This window comes from Chrysemys picta, chromosome 22, assembly GCF_011386835.1.
Source record: "Chrysemys picta bellii isolate R12L10 chromosome 22, ASM1138683v2, whole genome shotgun sequence".
In the NCBI taxonomy this organism is placed as follows: domain Eukaryota; kingdom Metazoa; phylum Chordata; order Testudines; family Emydidae; genus Chrysemys; species Chrysemys picta.
The window spans coordinates 15508371-15530357 of record NC_088812.1 but is presented as its reverse complement, the minus strand read 5'-3'; the positions used below and the strand labels follow the sequence as shown (position 1 = coordinate 15530357).

General features: G+C 46.9%; 1 protein-coding gene across 1 annotated transcript; it reads left to right on the top strand.

Annotated features, from left to right (window-relative positions):
• Positions 1–6786: 6786 nt before the first annotated feature.
• LOC101943098 (keratin, type II cytoskeletal 5) lies at positions 6787–21066 on the top strand. The gene is made up of 9 exons (XM_005291877.4): positions 6787–7284; positions 8415–8623; positions 11880–11940; positions 14382–14477; positions 14783–14947; positions 16019–16144; positions 16863–17083; positions 18131–18165; positions 19779–21066. The coding sequence occupies exons 1-9, from the start codon at positions 6820–6822 to the stop codon at positions 20003–20005; spliced, it is 1605 nt and encodes a 534-aa protein (XP_005291934.2). The 5' UTR covers positions 6787–6819; the 3' UTR covers positions 20006–21066.
• The last annotated feature ends 921 nt before the right edge of the window (positions 21067–21987 follow it).

Sequence of the window (21987 nt, the reverse complement as noted above, 5' to 3'; positions counted from 1 at the left end):
TGGCTCCGGAGCCACAGATTGGCCACCCCTGGTGTAAGGGAAATGGACACACATTTGTAAGGCAGTTTGCCAAGGGACATATAGATCAGGGCCAAATTTTGCTCTCCGTTTACACTCTGTGAAATTTCATTGACGCCAATTTTTTGCGTATAGCAACAGAGTAGTCGCCTTTTAATTACTTTGGGAGCCCTCTAGTGGCACTCATTGTGTTCTATGGTTTTGAAGCCACCTGAAGCAGGTTAACAAAGGAGACACCCCCCCCGTGGAGCAGCGTCAATGTAACGGAGGGTGATTTCCTTCAAATCGTTGGGTGTGGAGGAATACTACGAATTTGATAGGAAAAAGAACGTTGAGTTCTTTTGGTGTGAAAGTGAGTTCCCAGCCCTGGAAGGCAACAGAGGGTCCTGTGGCACCTTTGAGACTAACAGAAGTATTGGGAGCATAAGCTTTCGTGGGTAAGAACCTCACTTCTTCAGATGCAAGTAATGGAAACTCCAGAGGCAGGTATAAATCAGTGTGGAGATAACGAGGTTAGTTCAATCAGGGAGGGTGAGGTGCTCTGCTAGCAGTTGAGGTGTGAACACCAAGGGAGGAGAAACTGCTTCTGTAGTTGGATAGCCATTCACAGTCTTTGTTTAATCCTGAGCTGATGGTGTCAAATTTGCAAATGAACTGGAGCTCAGCCGTTTCTCTTTGGAGTCTGGTCCTGAAGTTTTTTTGCTGTAAGATGGCTATTTTTACATCTGCTATTGTGTGGCCAGGGAGGTTGAAGTGTTCTCCTACAGGTTTTTGTATATTGCCATTCCTGATATCTGACTTGTGTCCATTTATCCTCTTGCATAGTGACTGTCCAGTTTGGCCAATGTACATAGCAGAGGGGCATTGCTGGCATATGATGGCATATATAACATTGGTGGACGTGCAGGTGAATGAGCCGGTGATGTTGTAGCTGATCTGGTTAGGTCCTGTGATGGTGTTGCTGGTGTAGATATGCGGGCAGAGTTGGCATCGAGGTTTGTTGCATGGGTTGGTTCCTGAGTTAGAGTTGTTATGGTGCGGTGCGTGGTTGCTGGTGAGAATATGCTTAAGGTTGGCAGGTTGTCTGTGGGCGAGGACTGGCCTGCCTCCCAAGATTTTGAGCCCTGGAAGGCTTTGCTTGGTTTAGCTAAGGTACAAATCTCTATCAGCACTGGCGCTACCTCAAGTGATCTCCAAATCCGTCCAGATGTTGGGTAAAATCTTGACCCCATTGAAGTCAAGGGAATTTTGCTACTGACTTCAGTTTGTTCAGGATTCCTCTCATTGGGTATTAAGTAGTTTGAAGCGGAAAGGCTTGATTTGCCAGCAAAGGGTGAGGTGTCAGGGTGATAAAGATATTTAATCTTTGTCTTCATTTCACCTTCTGCCAATGCAGCTTTGCCCTCTCCCCCACCCCCAATTGGTTCTCACAGGTCTGAAAAAACTTAAGGCCAGATTTTCAAAAGAGCTTTTAAAATCTCTCCATCAGTGTCACCATAGACCTTCTGGGTGCTCAGCTCTTTTGCAAATCTGGCCCTGTTGGTGCTGAGCCCTTGAAATTTTAGCCCTGAGCTCTTTCGAAGATCTCGCCCGCGGTGCGCACAATGCCACGCGGTCTGAGAAAACGCCCTGTGACAGAGGCACCCGGGCATACCACAGCACAATCGGAAACTAATTGCAGGGGAATGAAAATAACCGACTGTTTTCCTGGTGAATTTCAACTCAGCATGGCCATGCTCCACGTTTTGGTTATTTTTTTTTTAGTGAATCAGATTCAAAAATGTTTATTCTCCAGTGGTTTGCAACTTTGGGTGAAGAATCAGGGAGGCATGTGCACCCTGCTCTATCTGATTGACATTCACCCATGAGCAAAGGCCCAGCAAAAGGCCCACGTGCGATTTAAATTCCTTTCAAGGTCTTGTGCTCGTCCTCTGTCAACGAGAATGGTCAGACAAAGAGAATTACCATCCTGCGGGAGATTCTGCCATTTCCACATTTGTTCTCATGCCCCAATAGTCCAAATGTAGGAATGTTTCATGGAACTAAAAGTTCCGAAAGCATTTCAATTCAAAAACATTTCCGTTCAACATTTTTCAATCAAAACATTTAGTTTCCAGTCAGGTCAACATTAATCTCTATGTCCACTAGAGCCACTGTAGTGCCTCATGGGAGTTGTGGTTCCAAAGCACTCATGCCCCCTTTCTCCTATATGGGCCCTGCTCGCTGGCCGGACTATATCTCCCATGAGGCACTGCAATCTTTCCCTGACGCTGAGCCATTTTGAAATTTTTGACCAACCCTAATTCTACCCTCTGTGAGCCTGAATCCCTCGCCTTTGTTTGAGGAGAAGAATATGAAGAGTCTCCAACAGACGTTTCCTTCTCCCATGGGTTTTTCCACAGGGAGGGACATGATCTAGCCCTGAGACAGAAATAAGTGTCAGCCAATACACGTTGGAAGAGCAGCTGGGGATGAATGGGAGGAACTGGCAGTGGGAAACTTATTTTATAATTTGGGGAGGGCACAAAATGAAATGAGAAACCTACTCAGTGAGAAAACTGACTGACACACGCAGTACAAGAGAAAGGAGGCCCATGTGCTGTTAATTGCCAAATTCCAAAAGCTTGACTCCCTTGGAATATTTAACTCTGGTTTTAATAATTATTTTTACAGAATGGGAAAAGGGACCTTGTGTCAAAAATAATTATCTCAGTAAGATAATAACAACACCTAGTCCTTATGCAGTGCTTTTTCATCAGTAGGCCTCAAAGCACTATACAAAGGCGGTCAGGATCACCATCCCTGTTTTTCAGATGAGGAAACTGAGGCACAGGAAGGCAAAGATAGTTGCCAAAAGTCACACAGTGGGCCAGAAATAGAACGGAGGTCCCCTGAGTCTCTGTTCAGGGTGCTATCTACCAGGCCACATTGCAAAGACAAGCTAGTATGCTACTGGAGCTAAATTTATATCTCAGAGTTTAAAGTACATTTTAGCCAGAAAACGTTATCTGTATATCGAGATGACCTAGCTGTTGGTAGAAATAACTCCGCTTAGTCTCTTACCGATTTTTCAACCACTGCATTTTTGAACACGTTGCAAATAGAGAAATAGGAATCCTTTTTGCAAATCAAATAACACAAACAGTTCTGTTGACTAATCACATTCCCACAAGAAGGCCGCCCAGTTAGGCAATGGAATTTTCATTCCAATGCATCGAATGTCGATAACCAACATTCAGGATTAATGTCAATGAGCCACGTAAACTTACGTCATTGACTTAAATATTCTGGTGGAGATTTTACAAGGGGATTTGGGGGGTTCGGTTCCCATTTAAACTAGTGGGAACCAGTCACCAAAATCCCTTAGATGCTTGGAATAGAAGAGGCTGATATTTTCAATCAGCTGGAGAAAATATCTGTCTAGAGTTTTACACTGTGGCTTTGCAGAGTCTGTCAACATCTCAGCTTCATTGCTTCAGTTTTCAAAATAGTATCATCTTTACAGATTTTATGCAATGAGAAACACAGGGATATAAATCTAGTTGCCTCGTGCAAACAGATTTTATGGTTCACCCTATCGTGTAGCTACAGTAGCTGGAGGGGTTAGTAAAAATGTAATTCACTAACTTCATAGTAATTAGAAATGGAAAAGACCTATTAAAACACCAAGTTCAGCCTCTTGCAAAGGAAGAAGAGAGTCCCCTGATGGAGACTCTGTGAGATGTTCATAGAATCCAAGATTTTAAAACTCAAAGGGAGCATTCTGGTCACCTAGGCGTAATGCAGGCCAAAGAATTTCACCCAGAAATTCGCGCATCAAGCCCCTATTAAAAAATGATTTTACATCAGGGACATCCTAGCAGATTATGCGGGTTATGGGGACTGTCCTGGTTAAGGCCCTGATTCATTCAAACACTTAAATATACACTTAAGTCCCTCAATAGGGCTTAAGCATATGCTTAAAGCTAAGCATGTTTTTAAGTGTTTTGCAGAATCAGGGCCTAAGGGTATGTTTATACTACCCGCCGGATCGGCGGGCAGCGATCAATCCAGCAGGAGTTGATTTATCGCATCTAGTCTAGACGCGATAAATCGACCCCCGAGCGCTCTCCCGTTGACTCCTGTTCTCCACCGGTGAGAGACGGGGGAGCGGCAGCATCGACTCACCACAGTGAAGACACCGCAGTGGGTAGATCTAAGTACATCGACTTCAGCTAGTGTAGACCAGGCCTAAGAGAAGACACCATTTAAAGAGGTATATTTAATCCCCCAAATTAAAAGGAAATAACATGCTGGCCTGAATTAAAGGGCAAGAACTGAAATAATACTCCCTGTTTCTCAGTCGTATTTCTTCTTTGTTTGGCAATGGAGGGCCAAATTCTGTTGCGACTTAAAATCACGGCCCAAACTCCAAGATTCGGCCCTTAACGAAAACCCAGGAACTCAGAATTTCCCACTTATTTAAAACCTAGTTAAATACCAGTTATTGGCTGGCAGCAGGACTCAGTGAATTACACATGCGGCTTGGAGTCAGGTGATCTAGGGTTTGTTCCCCAGCTCTGGCTGCGAGATCTTGAACAAGTTGCAAACTCTCTGTCCTTCATCTGGCTCCTCTGAAAAATAAGCATAATATCAGTGCCTCTTATCATCCCCCTTTTAAATATAATTGATGCAAAATGCAAACTATCTTTTAAAGATGCCTGGGCAAAACTAGCCGAACTGGAGAAAGCCATTAAGCAGAATGTATGACAATTCCCTCCTGGCATATCCACGGTCAGGGCCAGCGCTTCCATTCAGGCAACCTAGGTGGTCGCCTAGGGCACCAGGATTTGGGGAGGCGGCATTTTGCCGCCCTTGGCGGCAATTCGGCGGCGGGGGGGTCCTTCCACGCTCCGGGTCTTCGGCGGCAATTCTGCGGCGGGTCCTTCACTCGCTCCGGGACCCGCTGCAGAATTACCGCCGAAGACCCAGAGCGCGGAAGGACCCCCCCGCTGCAGAATTGCCGACAACGACCGGGAGCGCAGAAGGACCCCCACCTAGGGCGCCAAAAACCCTGGCGCCGCTCCTGTCCACGGTCATTATTATTTAGGATTATGAAGCTTTATGGAGACCTAAACAAGCTAAATTGGTTCCTTGAGAGATTTCCCTGAAATATAGACATTCCAATTAAGTGCACCGTAATTAAGAGGAGTAGAAGTTCCTACTAAGGAGAATTGAAGTGTGTGTGGGAAGCCAGGGTCCTTGCTTCTTTAAAGGCTTAAGATGCCTTTTCACCTCAATGCACTTGGATATTTGCTGGCATATTTGTCTTTATTGGACAAGGCTGTGATATCTGTGCTCTGATAGTAGTTGGGGAACGGTTGTGCAATACCATACCAAGAGATCTTATGAACAAAATTGTTGAGTGAAGTTCTACGGCCTGAGTTATGCAGGATGTCAGCTTAGATTATTATAGAATCGAAGAACTGGAAGGGACCTCAAGAGGTCATCTAGTCCAGTCTCCTACACTCAAAACAGGACTAAGTATTATCTAGACCATCCCTGACAAGCGTTTGTCCAACCTGCTCTTAAAAATCCCCAATGATGGAGATTCCACAACCTCCCTAGGCAATTTATTCCAGTGCTTAACTACCCTGACAGTTAGGAAGTTTTTCCTATTGTCCAACTTAAACCACTCTTGCTGCAATTTAAGCCCATTGTTTCTTATTCTATCCTCAGAGGTTAAGAAGAACAATTTTTCTCCCTCCTCTTTGTAACAACATTTTATGTACTTGAAAACTGCTATCATGTCCCCTCTCAGTCTTCTCTTCTCCAGACTAAACAAACCCAATTCTTTCAGTCTTCCCTCAGAGGTCATGTTTTTTAGACCTTTAATCATTTTTGTTGCTCTTCTCTGGACTTTCACCAATTTGTCCACATCTTTCCTGAAATGTGGCACCCAGAACTGGACACAATATTCCAGTTGAGGCCTAATCAGCACGGAGTAGAGCAGGAGAATTACTTTTCGTGTCTTGCTTACAACACTCCTGCTAATACATCCCAGAATGAGGTTTTCTTTTTTTGCAACAGTGTTACACTGTTGACTCATGTTTAGCTTGTGATCCACTATCGCAGTTGTTCCGTTGGCCCTTAAAAATCTCCAAAGCTACGAGCTCTTGAATTCATTGGAGTTGTTTCAGATTTACTCCCAGGCATAAACGGGATCAGAATCTGAGCATTATTAACAACTCTTCTTTCAAAACTTAAGAACACCATTCATCTGACCCTACTCAGGCACGACACACTTTGATCATGGTGGTAGTTGTGCCTAAGGACTGGACAAAGACAGTCATCCCTGGAAGCAGAAGGGTGGCCAAGCAGGTCTGTTCCGAAGCAAAAGATACCAATGGTGCTGTCTCAGCAGCTATAACTTTCCTACTTAATTCCCCTCAGCTTGGAAAATGAAAGGCTGTTTGTGCAGAGTTAAAAGCAAACCCCGAGGGAGCCCTTGGAATTTTTTTTTTTAAATAATCTCTGCTCTGAAAAGTACAGGTTGGAAAATTTTGGTCAGCTTTATGAGTTTATAGGTTGCCAGGATATTATGTTCCAGGTCAGCCCAGTGATTAGCGGGTTGGGAAAGATGGGCCACTGCCAGGCATACCAAACAGATTAATTCAGCCAAATGATCTGAGACCTTCTGTGACCAAGCCCAGCTCTTCAAACAGATAAAAAGGGGGAACACTCCAGACCCGAGCACAGAAGAAACTCTCTCCTCCTTTGCATCTCATCTCAACCGCTCCTCACACCTTACGATCGGAAGCCATGGCTCAGAAAACCGTCAGCATTAGGTCAGGTGGAGCCACTAGGAATTTTAGTGCCTCCTCCGCCGTTATCCCAGGTAGCCGAACCAGCTTCAGCTCCATCTCTGTTTCCCGGGGAGGTGGCGGAGGCCTGGGAAGGGTCTGTGGCGGTGGTTTTGGCAGCAGGAGCTTCCATGGTCTAGGTGGAAGCAAAAGAATTTCCGTTAGCGGAGGCTATCGCGCTGTTAGATCTGGATATGGTTATGGGTTAGGTTACGGTGGGGCTGGGTATAGGATTGGCGGAGCTGGATATGGGTTTGGTGGTGGATTCGCACCCGGCGCTGGTGGCATCCATGAAGTCACTGTCAACCAGAACCTCCTGGCGCCCCTCAACCTGGAGATCGACCACACCATCCAGAAGGTGCGGAAGGAGGAGAAGGAGCAGATCAAGACCCTCAACAATAAATTTGCTTCCTTCATCGACAAGGTAAGGCATGATCAGCTTCATCCGTGAAGCCTCTCCTGGCATGCACGCCATTGGCTAGTCAAGATATGTTAAATGTTCTATGATTCATATTGTTCTCCGTTAGGAGTGACAAAATCTTCAGTCAGTTCATATCTGGGTTTTCACTCTGCATCCTGGTCAGGTCCAGGGCATTAGTTCCACCTGCTACAAGGTTCCGGCCAGCCATGAAATATGGATTTCGATCCTTCATCGTCCCATCTCTCAGAGTTCTGTAGCATTTGCATAGGAAGTGCTAGATTCTTGAAATTTTCTACTCACACACTTAGCTGGGGAAAATAATTTTGTTCTTTAAAACAAACAAGTTAAAATAGCATTACCATCTTGGAGAAAGCAGGCAAGTAGATTTTGTGCCAGGGCTGGTCCATTTCCATTATACATTTGCACGGCTGTGCATCTCTCTGAGCCAGTTTTCTTGCAAAAAAAATACATTGTCTAACAATTTGCATAAGACTATTGATTGAACATGAAGTTTAAAATAAATTGTAGTGCCTCGCTTTTAAGTCCCACCTAAAATAGCATATTTATTATTTATTAAGCACCCAAAAATGTGAATGAGATGTAAAGGAAGATAAGGACGCAGTCCCAAGAGCTTAAAATGTAAAATGTTTCCTGATGCTACAGTGTTGTTGTAGCTGTGTCAGTCCCAGGATATTAGAGAGACAAGATAGGTGAGGCAATATCTTTTATTGGCCCAACTTCTGTTGATGAGAGAGACAAGCTTTTGAGCTTATGCAGAGCTCTTCTTCAGGTGGCAATAGAGCTCGGTGTAGATTGTCTTTGTCACCGACATAAGTTGGTCCAATAAAAGATATTATCTCACCCACCTCGTGTCTCTACTGGCACGACAATATACACACATTTATCTAGACAGATAGAAACAATTGACTATCAGCCCCCGTTTTTCTGACTTGTGTGATTGTGTATTAGATGTACATGCCCATTTAAAGCCATAATGCACGTAAGACAAAGTCCCGGAGCAGAAGACCTTCAAGTCTAGTTCATAAGAAGCGTGGCTGAAGTTTTGTCTCTTTTTTTTGGTAAGTTGATGAGGCTACTTCAAATGCTTCGGTGTTTTGTCTGATGGGATTCAGGTCCGGTTCCTGGAGCAGCAGAATAAGGTGCTGGAGACCAAATGGTGCCTGTTGCAGGAGCAAAAAACCGCGAAAAGCAATATTGAACCCATGTTTGAGGCTTACATCAATAATTTGAGGAGGCAGCTAGAAGCTCTTGGAGGTGAAAGACTTCGGCTGGATGGAGAGCTGAAGAACATGCAGGACACCGTTGAAGATTTCAGGATCAGGTAAGCAAAACTGGAAGGAATTATATTCTGCTACGCAATGCTATGCTATTGTACTCAAATTCTTATGCCACACCCATTGGTGTCGTACCAAAAAACAAAGGCCAGGTCTGCGCTACAAACTTATCCTGGCATCATTACGTCACTCAGTGACTATCTGGGAGCTAAGTTCTTTTGAAAATCTGGCCCTTAGTCAATGTGAGTTTTGCTATTGATTTCAGCAGAGCCAGGATTTCGCCATTAGTATTTCAGTGGTTAGTAGGGGGTATCCATCGGATCCCTTCTTTATTGTGTTCCAGTCGTACCTTGGACATGCAGCTCTCAGGCATCTTTTGTAATGGGAATCAGTGAACATAGAGCTAAAAATTGTGGATCTAAACCCAGAAGAACTAGGGGCTGGAACTTGGAATGGACTGTTGTTCGTAATAATAAGATGCACTTTCTGCAATCTAGTCCCTCTAGCCTATGCTAGTCAATTTCCCACCTCTAGTGCAGCATGCCTGGAGGTAGCGATGGGAGGAGCGCTAGTTCAGACAGAGCACTAGTGTTTCAACTCACCATGTCATGCCACTAGGATTAGATGGCACGATGGTTAAAAAGCAGGTGGCTGGTCTGTATTAGAGCTGTCACCAGTTATCACCAGTAAAGGTGCAATGGTAGCAGGAAATTGTAGGAAGTGATGTCTAGAGCAGAGGTTCTCAAACTGAGGGGTGGGCCCCTTTGGGGGGTGTGTGTGCTGAAAGTATTCGGGGTGGTGGTGGAACTTACTGCACACATTTTACCCATGCATCCGAAGAAGTGAGGTTTTTACCCACGAAAGCTTATGCCCAAATAAATCTGTTAGTCTTTAAGGTGCCACCAGACTCCTTGTTGTTTTTGTAGATACAGATTAACACAACTACCCCCTGATACTTGACATTTACCCATAGCAATGAATAGGGGTCTACTTATATTGTGGCAGGTTTCAGAGTAGCAGCCGTGTTAGTCTGTATCCGCAAAAAGAAGAACAGGAGTACTTGTGGCACCTTAGAGACTAACAAATTTATTAGAGCATAAGCTTTCGTGGACTACAGCCCAGTTCTTCGGATACATAATAAGTGGGCTGTAGTCCACGAAAGCTTATGCTCTAATAAATTTGTTAGTCTCTAAGGTGCCACAAGTACTCCTGTTCTTCTTTTTATATTGTGGAAAAATCACACATTTTTTTGTGGGTTGGTCAGGGCATAAAGAGCGGATGTGTTCATACAGTTGTATGTTCCATGCCACCCTTACTTCTGTGCTGCTGCTGACAGCAGCGCTGCCTTCAGAGCTGGGCACCAGGCACTCTCTGCTCTCAAGGGTGGAGGGGACATAAAATACTACAGACATAAAGAAGGGGAGAGCAATCAAATAAGTTTGAGAACCACTGGTCTAGAGTAGACACTGTCTGCAACAGAGCAGAAGTGATGGACGTTAGTTCATTTAAGGAGGGTTCTTGCGTTCATTATGAAGTCTGCTGGGGTCAATGTAGGAATTACTGTGTGAAATTCTATGGTCTGTGTGACTCAGAAAGTTGAACTTAACCATCACAATGATCCCTTCAGGCCTTGAAATCTATGAATCTCGAGATCCGTTTCCAGGGATGGACTGCACAGTCCCAAGGGTTCACTCTGGCCCCCATTTAGGAATACTGAGCATGCTCAGTAACACAGCTGAAGCCAGCTGCCCTCACTCCCCCACTCTCAGCAGGCACGGGTCGTCTCTGAGGAAAGCATGTGCATAAGTGCTCTGCTGAATAGGGCTGACTTTGGAGCCCCTATCCTGAAATTATCCCCCAGAATCTCTGGCTAACAAGAAAAGGCTGTGGCTTGTGTCATGGGTGTACGTGGAGGTGGGGAGTTGAAAGGAGCATGGGAGATGATTGCTCTCCTTGTCGATTTTTATTTTAGTGGGTTTTGGGGGGCGTTGTTCAGTTGACTTTTTTTAACAAATTTGTCCCACAACAAGAAATACATACTCAGTTTGGCTTTTACAAAAAATAGGCACATGCTGAATGAATTTTCCTTGTGTAGCAGCTAAGGCCTGGTCTACACTGGGGAGGGGGGATCGATCTAAGATACGCAACTTCAGCTACGAGAATAGCGTAGCTGAAGTCGACGTATCTTAGATCGACTTATCTCCCATCCTCACGGTGCGGGATCGACGGCCACGGCTCTCCCGTCGACTCCGCTTCCGCCTCTTGCCCTGGTGGAGTTCCGGAGTCGACGAGGAGCGCGTTCGGGGATCAATTTATCACGTCTAGATGAGACGCGATAAATCGATCCCCGATAGATCGATCGCTACCCGCCGATCCGGCGGGTAGTGTGGCCGTACCCTGCGATACATAGAAACCTATGCAGGCTGCAACTTTGTTCAGTCATAACGCCATCTAATGGGTGTTGTATTCCTGAGGCGGGGGCGTCTGAAATCCATGAAGAGTCAGGCTTGCCTGACTTGTTTTATTAGCTGCACAAAATTTCTCTTTAAATTGTAGCTCTTAATCTCCCCCCAGTGAATTAACTTATGGCGGGCTGGGCAGCCGTCCGTGTTTACTGTTAGCCTTTATACTCCTGCAAGTGCTCAGTGGTACCGCTATGTCCTACCAAATCCTGGACTCAGACTCTGGATTCTTCATGTACCAGAGTCATGCATTGGGCCAGAGTCTGCCCTCAGACCCCCTGCATTTGCGGCTCCACTGAAGTCAACAGGACGACAGGCATCAGTGCAGAATCCGGCCCGTGCTGACTAACGCAGGTGTGGCACAGATGAGCTCAACCAGGGCTCCTCCCACCCCTTCCAGCCTGAGAAAAGTTACAGGGATTACAAGACTTCTTTCATGCAGGATGGAAAATTAGAGGAGGATAAAACATGCCTTTAATGAAGGGCTTGCAGGTTCTCTGATGACATCCTTCCATTGTCTGGCCCCAGGGTACCGTATTTGCAACTAGGCTGGTCCTATACGCCTGCCACAATACAGGCAGAAGATACACAACATCATCCTGCTACTCCTTCTGATCTCCCAGGAGGCCTGTTCCCAGCTGGTAAATAAATGGTCTCTCAGAACCGGCTCTGTCAATTTCATGGATAGCCACTGTAAATATCTTGGCCATTAGTAACAACAGCCCAGGATATGCAAGGAAAAACATGTGGCAAGGGCTCGCAGAGGACGGGCGGTGGATACTAAATGGTTATACTTACACCAACAGTAACAAGGCTCCTGTCTCCCCTTCTTCCCGCCCAGGTACGAAGATGAGATCAACAAGCGCACGGCTGCAGAGAATGAGTTTGTGGTGCTCAAGAAGGTAAGAGATCTTGATGAAAAAGGAACAGGGGTCTAATTTTTAAAAAGGAATCTTTGATAGCCGCCTTCAATTACCTGAAACGGGGGTTCCAAAGAGGATGGAGCTCGGCTGTTCTCAGTGGTAGCAGATGACAGAACAAGGAGCAATGGTCTCAAGTTGCGGTGCGGGAGGTCTAGGCTGGATATCAGGAAACACTATTTCCCAAGGAGGATGGTGAAGCACTGGAATGGGTTCCCTAGGGAGTTGGTGGAATCTCCATCCTTAGAGGTTTTGAAGGCCCAGCTTGACAAAGCCCTGGCTGGGATGATTTAGTTGGGGTTGGTCCTGCTTTGAGCAGGGGGTTGGACTAGATGACCTGAGGTCTCTTCCAACCCTGATATTCTATAAATCATTTATATTTGTTTTACCCTTTCAACCCTGAGAGATCAAAAGGTGCGGTGCTCCCCCGCCTTCCTCGCTGGAACCCTTCTTTTAGGCAAAGCTGGCGGAGCGGTCTGCCTCTCCTTCTGCCATCCAGCCAGGATAATGATGTGCCTCTGGATCAGCCAACAGCACCAGAACTTCCTCTCCTAGGGCCTGACCCAAAGCCCAGGGGACCAGCTGCCAAGGGACACTGAATCAGCCCCAGCTATTAACCCTACCCTGGCTGTTCTGCCACTTCTCAGATTGACAGTACCCCGATCTCTCCATGCATATTTAGAGCATTTACCCCCTCCCATCCAGCCAGCCATGCGCTCCCCATCACACACAGCCCCTGTCCAGCAATGGCTAGAAGTTAGCCTAGGAGCTGGGAGACCCAGCTTCAATTCCCTGCTCTGTTTCTTGGGGAAGTCACCTAGGCCCAAATGCGCAAAAGGAGTTAGGTGCCTAAGGACCAGTTTGGGGACGACTCCCGCCGAGCCCCGTAGGCGCCGAAACTCACTCGGCGCCGAAACGTTTGCGGTGAAACCGAACTGATGTTTCTGCTGTTGAGTGAGTGCACGGCTCACTCCCGCTGGCCGCCCTGGAGCCTATCTCCCACCTAAGACCTAGAGCGATTCACAGACCAGGGGACGACAGGTATTCGGCCGCCCTAAGTCACGTACAGGGCCCGATACGATAGGCCTCCTCTAGTTCACACAAAACAGCTGGGAGGGAGACCTCCCTCCTAGCTTTTAGCCCACTGGTTAAGGGATGTGGGCGATCCCCAATTCAGGTCCTCCCTCATTTGAGGGGGAGAAGTGATTTGAAGAGGGAATTGCTGCCTCTCAGGTGAGTGCCCTACCACTGAGTTACAGGATATTCTGACCTAGGGCTCCCTTACTCTCTCCTGGGAGCGGGGAACTGGCTCCTGGGGCACCCACCTCCCAGGTGAGTCCTCTACCCACCAGGCTAAAGTCAACCTCCTGCTTGTGCGTGAACTCGTTCGCTCTTTCTCTCTCTCTCACGCCTTCTTAGGCTACGTTGACATCTACACTGAACACCACTTGCGGCAGTGTATAGGGGACCTGTAGCTACACGCCGCAGTGAAGAGCAGGCTGCATCCACACCGGGGCGTAAAGCCGGGTGTGTCAGTGAAAGGCTCTGGCGGGGGGAAGCCGCAGGGAAAGACTCAGCACCAGGGAGCTGCCAGAGTCTTTCCCTGCGGTGGGGAAAGGCTCTGGCAGTGGGTCGGCAGCTGCAGGCTGCTACACTGCTAAAAACAGCCATGTAGACGGGGGAGGCACTGCTTGGGCAGGCAGAGAACCTGTAGGGGACATACCTGTGCACATACCTACAGGGCTCAGGCGTGTCTTTACGCACCTAAGCAGGACCTCACCATCTACCCTGCAATTTATACCTGTGCAGGGGGAGATGGGATGTGGAGTGTACGTCCTCTAAGTGCCACCAAAAGCAGGATGCAGTGTAGACGCACCTTCAAAGAGTCAGAGTCATCTGCGCATCACGATGGCTAACTCCTTTTGTGCCTTCAGGCCTTAGTGTCTCTGTGCCTCACTTTTCCAGCTGTGAAATGGGGATAGCGCTTCCCCATCTCATAGGGACCCTGTGAGGCTAACTACATTAAAAGACTGTGAGGTGCTCCGTAGCCTTGGTAACGGCAGCCATGTAAGTCCCTTAGGTCCTGAACAATTCAGGGGGCAATAGCCAAAGGTGCGTAAGGGAATTCAGTGCCCAGCGCCAATGGGATTTGGGTGTCTAACTCCCTCGGATTGCTTTGGAAATTCCATTCAATAGCTACAGGGAAGCTCTTTTATGGGGCCTCGGGCTGTGGGGAAAGAGACTGTTTAGAGCCGCTCAACATTTTGTCCACCGAAAGCTTTTTCATCCAAAACCCACAGAGATCAGAACGCCCATACATCTGGGTTGTTCTCCGGCAGCTTGTGTTAAAGCCCTGCTGGCCCTCATTAGGGAAAACAGCTGTGCGGTGTTTGGCTAGACCATCTCTGTTCCTATGTTTTCAGGATGTGGACATTGCCTACATGAACAAGGTGGAGCTGGAGGCTAAAGTGGACGCCCTGACTGACGAGGTCAACTTCCTGAGAGCTCTCTATGAAGCAGTAAGGACTGTTCTAATTTTCCCAAGTCTCCTGGGGCAAACATAATGCCATTTTTCACACACACACACACACACACACACACACACACACACACACACACACACACACACACACACACAAGCCAACTTCACATCAGAGAGAATCAAACCACTCAGAAATACATGCTCATAGCCATGCGTGGTGTTTATAGGGCCGTGGTTCCCTTTATGTTGGTGTTTTACCATGCAACGTTTCTGTGAAGAAGACTCAAAACAGGAGAGGAGGCGAGATCCAGACCCCCAGTGTCATTTTTCTTTGATTTCCAGGAATTAGCTCATTTGCAGTCGCAAATCTCTGACACTTCTGTCGTCCTTTCAATGGACAACAGCCGAAATCTGGACCTGGACGGCATCATCGCAGAGGTCAAAGCTCAGTACGAGGATATTGCTAATAGGAGCCGAGCTGAGGCAGAGTCTTGGTACCAAACCAAGGTGAGTGGCACTGGAGTTCTGAGAGTTTGGACTATGATATTCATCACTAGGGTTTGGTGTTCGTCAAACCAGTTTTCTGTGGAAAAGTGTAGTTTCAACCAAAGCGAAAATTTCCGCAGAATTGTTATCGATCCAGACATTTTTAAAAAAAGAATCGGAGGGGAAAGTTTCAACATTTTCAGAACACATTTTGATTTTGAAATGACTTCTTGTTTCAAATGTATGTTATTTTATTGCTTAAAAATAATTTAAAAGGGGGTCAAAATGGAAACGTAACATTGAATTCATCGAAGCTGACCCAAAACACAACGGGGGGAGGGGGGCATTTGGGGGTGAAAGATTTTGAAATTTTGACTTTTTGCCCCAATTCAGGACAATTCTGTAATGGTTGTTTTTAAGCTCAAAAGTTTTTGCAGGATGGAAAAGGACGCCCCAAGAACAGACCTAGGGTTTCACATGGCAATGCACACATGGAGGCTATCACATCCTGCCTTTCACACCGTCACCCTTATACTGATATTTTTAGTATGCTAACTTGATCAGAGCTAGAGCGGGTATGTCTACCTGAGCTGGAAACTACACCCGCAGTGTAGATACACCCTTAGAAACCCATTTCACCTCCTTGCCATATGGACCTTGAATTTCTTACTGGGACAGGGGAATGGTGAAATGCGTTACAGTTTCTAAGCAAGAACTGAATTTTAGGATATATCTACATTTGGGCCTGGGCTGTGATTCCCAGCTCATGTAGACATACTAACCCACCTGGAACCTGTGGGTATATACTTGGGGCAGCTAGCCCGGGCCACCATTGTCACTGCCCTTGTGACCCCAACAACATTCCTATTTTTAGCACACCAGCTCAATGCAAGCTAGCACAAGTATGTCTATGCAAGCTGGGAATCACACCCCTAGCTCCGAGCGTCAGTGTAGCTACACACAAAGGATGAGGTGGAAGAAATCGGTTCCCTTCAATAGTTTCCAGTGGCTCACTGTGATCCCCTATGATGCCGATTTCACCCTTCTCTCCATGTCTGACTCTGCCACCTCTATCCCCCCTGTCTATCACAGTATGAGGAGCTGCAGCTGAGCGCTGGCAGACATGGGGACGACCTGCGGAACACCAAGATCGAGATCTCTGAGATGAACCGCATGATTCAGAGGCTTCGCTCTGAAATTGACAATGTGAAGAAGCAGGCACGTCTGTGTGATGGTTACATTCTGGGACGTGGGCGGAGGGGAAGGAGGGATCTCAGAATTTCAGGACTGGAATCCCTCCTAGGAATCCAGGACTGCCTTAGCAGCAGCTCCATGCGACCAGGGGTGTGAGAGGCGATGGCTGGAGCATGCTGTCCTCCAGCAATAACGGGCACTGTGGGTTTCTGGCCTGGGACTCAGGAGAGATGGGTTCAAATCCTGACTCTGCCACTGGCCTGCAGGTGACCTTGGGCAAGTCGTATCACCTTTCTGCTTCAGTTTCCCCTTGTGTAAAATGGGGATAACAACACTCACCTCCTGTGTAAAGGGCTTTGAGAACTACTGAGGAAAAAGCACAATATAAGAGGTAAGGATTATTATGATGATGGTCCCGAGGGGTGTTACAAAACAAAATAAGTTACACAGTCCTGAGATTGTTCTAGGGGGCAGGCACTGGAGGGGGTGTCAAGCCTAGAGATCTAGGGAGTGCAGCGGTGGCTTAAAGGCACCAAATGGAGATCTGGGCCAATCTCTTTAACCTTGAGTTTCATACTGAGTCGAGAGATACATACACACAGTTCAACGATACAGGCCACAAGCTTGCAAGCATTCTTGCCATCCCTGATTGGTCCCACTGAAGTGATCAGGCTGGTAGAATGCAAATTCACACGTGCTCCCAATGGGATTCATTCACTATACGCATTTCCTACCTTCACAGTGCGCCAGTCTGCAGACAGCCATTGCCGATGCCGAGCAGCGCGGCGAACTAGCCCTTAAAGATGCCCAGGCAAAACTGGCCGAGCTGGAGGAAGCCCTGCAGAAGGCCAAGGCAGACATGGCCCGTCAGCTGCGGGAGTACCAGGAGCTGATGAACGTCAAGCTAGCGCTGGATATCGAGATCGCCACCTACAGGAAACTGCTGGAAGGAGAGGAGAGCAGGTGGGTGGTATATACATTACAGCTGGCTGAAAAAAATGCCTTAAAACATTTTTGGACAGAAAATGGCTTCTCGGTTTAAATTTTTGCAAAAAAAAAATCAGTTTTTGTCAAAAAAAAACCCCAAAGTCCAAAAATTTCAATTGCCGAAAAGGAAATATTTTCACATTCCCACTGAAAGCGCCAAAAAAATTCAGTGGGGCGGGGGGTCGAGGGGAGGAAGATTGGTCTGGGGATGAAGTAAGCAAAACCCTGAAGAGTCTCAGAGATATTTTTTGATAAAATGGGGAAAGGGGTCGTTTTTGTTGAATTTTTTTGGGGAAAAAAGACATCATTTCTCAACAGCCAGCTCTAAAAGGCAGCCAGCCCTCCAGTCTGCCACAGGAAGAGGAGTTAATTATGGCCTGTGAATGTGGGACACAATTCGATGCTCAGAGGATGAAATTGAATCCAGATCAGATGGCCAAAAATATTGCATGTGCACCACTTAAGCCACTCAGGGTATGTCTACACAGCAACTAGACACCCGTGGCTGGCCAGTTGACTCAGGTTCATGGGGCTTGGGCTGTGGGGCTGTTTTGTTGATGTGTAGACGTCTGGGTTCGGGCTGGAGCCCGGGCTCTAGGATTAGGAGGCAATGAAATAGCCCTGCGCCCGAGCCCCGTGACCCCAAGTCAGCTGGCATGGGCTGACCACAAGTTTTTCTTTGCTGTGTAAACATATCCTTAGGTGTTACATAGGTCTTTGGCACTGGCCCTCTGCCCAGTGGTGAATTTCACTACTTAGGGACAGATCTTCCACTGATGGAAACATTAGGGTTCATCAGCTGAGGTTCTGGTCCTAAAACTGTATTTCAAATTTCAAACATAGAATGTATTGATCTTCCTACAAGTTAATGGGTATCGTTTGTGTCTGAACTTACCAAGGAAGACAGGTCTTACTGTAGTGCTAAATGTCTTAGCCTTCTAAATGACTCAGTACCACAATCCTGGGGGGCAAATTGCTTATAACAATCATAATAACACCTTTCTTCTTCCCGCCCCCCAACAGGCTAGCTGGAGAAGGTGTTGGTGCAGTGAACATCTGTAAGTATTCTGGCTCCCCAATGCTAGACGCTCAATGAGATGACAACTCAAAGAGAGTCGTTATTCCTAGGGAGAGCTAGGGTTTGCTGATAGTGCAGAGCACAAAGGGATGGCCATCAATTGTTCTCCATGTCCACTGAAAGTAGGACAAGATGTAACGGGCTTAATTTGCAGCAAGAGAGATTGAGGTTAGACATTAGGAAAAACTTTCTAATTATAAGGGTAGTTAAACTCTGGAATAGGTTTCCAAGGGAGGATGTGGAATCCCAGTCATTGGAAGTTTTGAAGAACAAGATGGACAAACCGCATCAGGGATGGTCTAGGGTTTCAGCCCCCAGGGGGAGGGATAGCTCAGTGGTTTGAGTATTGACCTGCTTAAACCCAGGGTTGTGAGTTTGATCCTTGAGGGAATTATTTAGGGATCTACAGCAAAAATCTGTCTGGGGTTGGTTCTGCTTTGAGCAGCAGGTTGGACTAGATGACCTCCCGAGGTTCCTTCTAACCTTTATATTCTTTGGTCCTACCTCAGCACAGGGGGCTGGACTTGATGACCTCTCAAGGTCCCTTCTCACCCTACATTTTTATGATTCTATATGAGGCTGCAATGGTAGCAGATATCAGAGCGGTAACCGTGTTAGTCTGTATCCACAAAAACAACGAATTGTTTTTGTGAATTCATTGTTTTTGTGGATACAGACTAACACGGCTACCCCTCTGATACTTGGTACCATCCAAGATAGCAGATATGTAATGAATTCAGGGTTTTGCAGCTCTGTATGGCACTGTTGAGACAGCAGCACCCCGAATATTTCTCTTAGGTCAGGTCTTGTACCTGAGAACGTCTCATCATGTATTTGGGGTGCAAATCACTCTTGTGCAAAGGGGCAAGCACAAGGCACGTGAACCTCCTAAATCCCACAAAAGTGATGCGGAGTCCCTCTGTGTCAGAGCGTGAACAATAGTGATTTCCACCCTTGGGCCTACAGAAGGCAGTGAGAATACTCGTGTGAGAAAGGGCTACTATCAGTGGAATGGAATGCAAGGGTCTTGCCCCGAGAGCACCTTTTGTGACCAGAAAGACATCAACAAACCAACAAGAATCTAGAATTAGACCCAAGGTCTGGAGGGTAAAGATTGAAAGACCTAAATGGGTCCTATTCTGCTTCAGTGAGCCATTGAGGTTAGCAAAGTCGTAAAATCAGTATAAATGGGAAGAATTGGGGCCGTACTACATCATTTGGCCCAACAACTGGTAAGGTGAAAAAGCAGGAGAAGCATATGGGTCCATCTCAGAGAGACAGGTACTTGTAGACCAGGAAAGGAGAAGGGTTAAATTAAATGAGCAAAGGGGAAACTAAGGGAAGGCAAAATTAGAAGGCCTGATTTCAACGGGATTTAGTAACCTGCCCCCTGCAGGGGGAGAACAGAGACTCTGCGTGAGTATTAGGCAACTGCATAGTAGTGAAATATACTAGACAGCGGGAGGATCTCCAAGGGAACCGGTGGAAACCCCCCAGCTTCAGCCGTTTGAAACAAAAGGTTTGCCTTTTCTTCTGTGACTGGCAGGCTGCTGCTCCGTGCCATCTAAACCTCCGCTTTCTTCTGCTTCACAGCTGTGGTCACCTCCGCCGGTGGAAGTAGCTACGGCACTGGGGGTGGGATGGGCCTGGGGGTCGGGCTGGGAAATGCATCCGGACTCGGCTACGGCATTGGAGGAAGCAGCTTCAGCGCCAGCAGCGGGAGGGGTCTGGTGGGAGGATTCAGCGCCGGAGGGGGAAGCAGCTCCAGCATGAAGATCGTCTCAAAAACCACCTCCACCAAAAAGAGCATCCGCAGCTAAAGTGCCGACCAAGCCCCCAATTCACCCCAGCCTGAAGAAATATGACACTGCCTCCTCATGGCAGCACAGCCCAAACCATCTCAAGGCACAGGCTTGCAGGGGAGGAAAAGATCCCGTGAAATACCATTTAAAAGCTGCATGAGTCACATTCCCCGTAGGTGAGGCATTATTGGCTTTAGGAGGACGAGCCCTTTCTCCACACCGCTTAACTCACAGGTGTAGCGCATCAAACCCCAGCCTTAACGGCTTCATGCAAATTCTGAATGAATAATCGGCCCTGCTGGTTAACGAGTTCCAGGGCGGCAGAACTTGGCTCATCGAAATTAACAGATTTTGATCCTATTCCTGTTCTTGCTTGGATCAGTGTAAATCCGGACTAACGCCAAATCCAGATTTACACCAGTGTAACTGGCTACATGTAAACGTTTTTTCTCTAAATAAACATCAGGCTTGCCTAGTGAGTCATGTGTCCATCTTTGTGCTCCATATTAGTCAACCAACAGAGACCTCTCTCTCCCCCTAGTGCTTGGGAGGTGCAATATCTCTCACCAGTGGGATTGGCGAACAGGTGTGTTACGTCTAGTCAGAGGCAGTCTTAATATTTCTGAGTTCATCTTGCTCCTCCATATCCCCTTTCTCTCTGGGGTATTTCTCTCACACTCCCTTCATCATATAATAGAGTCTTCGTTTCCACTGGTTCGTCTTCTATACTAGACAACCGCTTGCTTAATAGTCAGTGGATTCGCTACTCAGTCCTCGTAACTCACGCCTATATTCAATGGGGCATTAGCACCAACCCAGCCACGGTTTTCTAGATCCTGTGGAAACCTCACAATTGAATCAAGCTCCTCTCTGTCAGCCAGGAGAGCTTGAACATGAAGTAGAGATGACACAAGATCTATGGTTTATATGTGCACAGTAACAAATACGCAGAAAACTAAAGGGTGAACATTATGCTTTGGTGACCGTTACGAGCTGTATCATATGTAAACAATGTCTGTATTTCATTGCCTGTGTTCTCCACCTGTGTTTTTACGGGGGGGCGCAAGGGGGAGGAAGGTTCCGAGCTTTTATGTACCATGATCCCCATTACCACCGTTCCTATTACTTTATGCTTGTTGTGAAGTATCCTGATTTCATGAAACTTCTTCAATAAACTGCAATCAATCTATCTCTCTGCAATGTGGCTTTATGCTCTATTATGCAATTTACTCAAAAGCCTAACTTTATAACAAGTTTTATAAGACTGGCCCCCCGCACAGATGGAATTATTCATTACTTCCTATATTTTCCTCCTAGCTATCACAGTCTGAAAGACAGAGTTAAGCCTAAGGTAACATTTAAATATTTGGTGGGAATTTTCCCTCTCGGCCTATCCTGCCTTTTCTACGTCTCAATTCAAGGCCATTGCAGCTGTTTGCTTTTTTTCTTTTAGATTTTTTTTTAACTGGGCCATTAAATTCACGTAAATCGCTTTTAGTGATGCTCCTGTTCACTCCCTGGCTGTGTTCAGCTTCACGAATGTTCTGATCTGCATAAGAGTTAATTACCCTTCAAAAGATTGCCTTCTAGCAGAAGAGCGAGGGGCCCTGCAGGAGTCCCTAAAATCCCAGCTGCAAAGATGGAGGACCTGATTCTGATCTCACATCAGTCTGACGCCACTGACTTCAATAAAGTTATTCCTGAGTGAAACTGGTGTCAAATAGCCGTGTCACTCCATTGATTTTCATGGAGTCACTCTTGGTTTACATACGTGTAAATGGGCTATGACTTCACTGGAGTTACTCCTGATTGACATTAGTGTAAGGGTATGTCTACACTACCCGCCGGATCGGCGGGTAGTGATCGAGCTATCGGGGATCGATGTATCGCGTCTCATCTAGACGTGATACATCGATCCCCAAACGCGCTCCCCGTCGACTCCGGAACTCCACCAGGGCGAGAAGCGGAAGCGGAGTCGACGGGGGAGCGGCAGCCGTTGA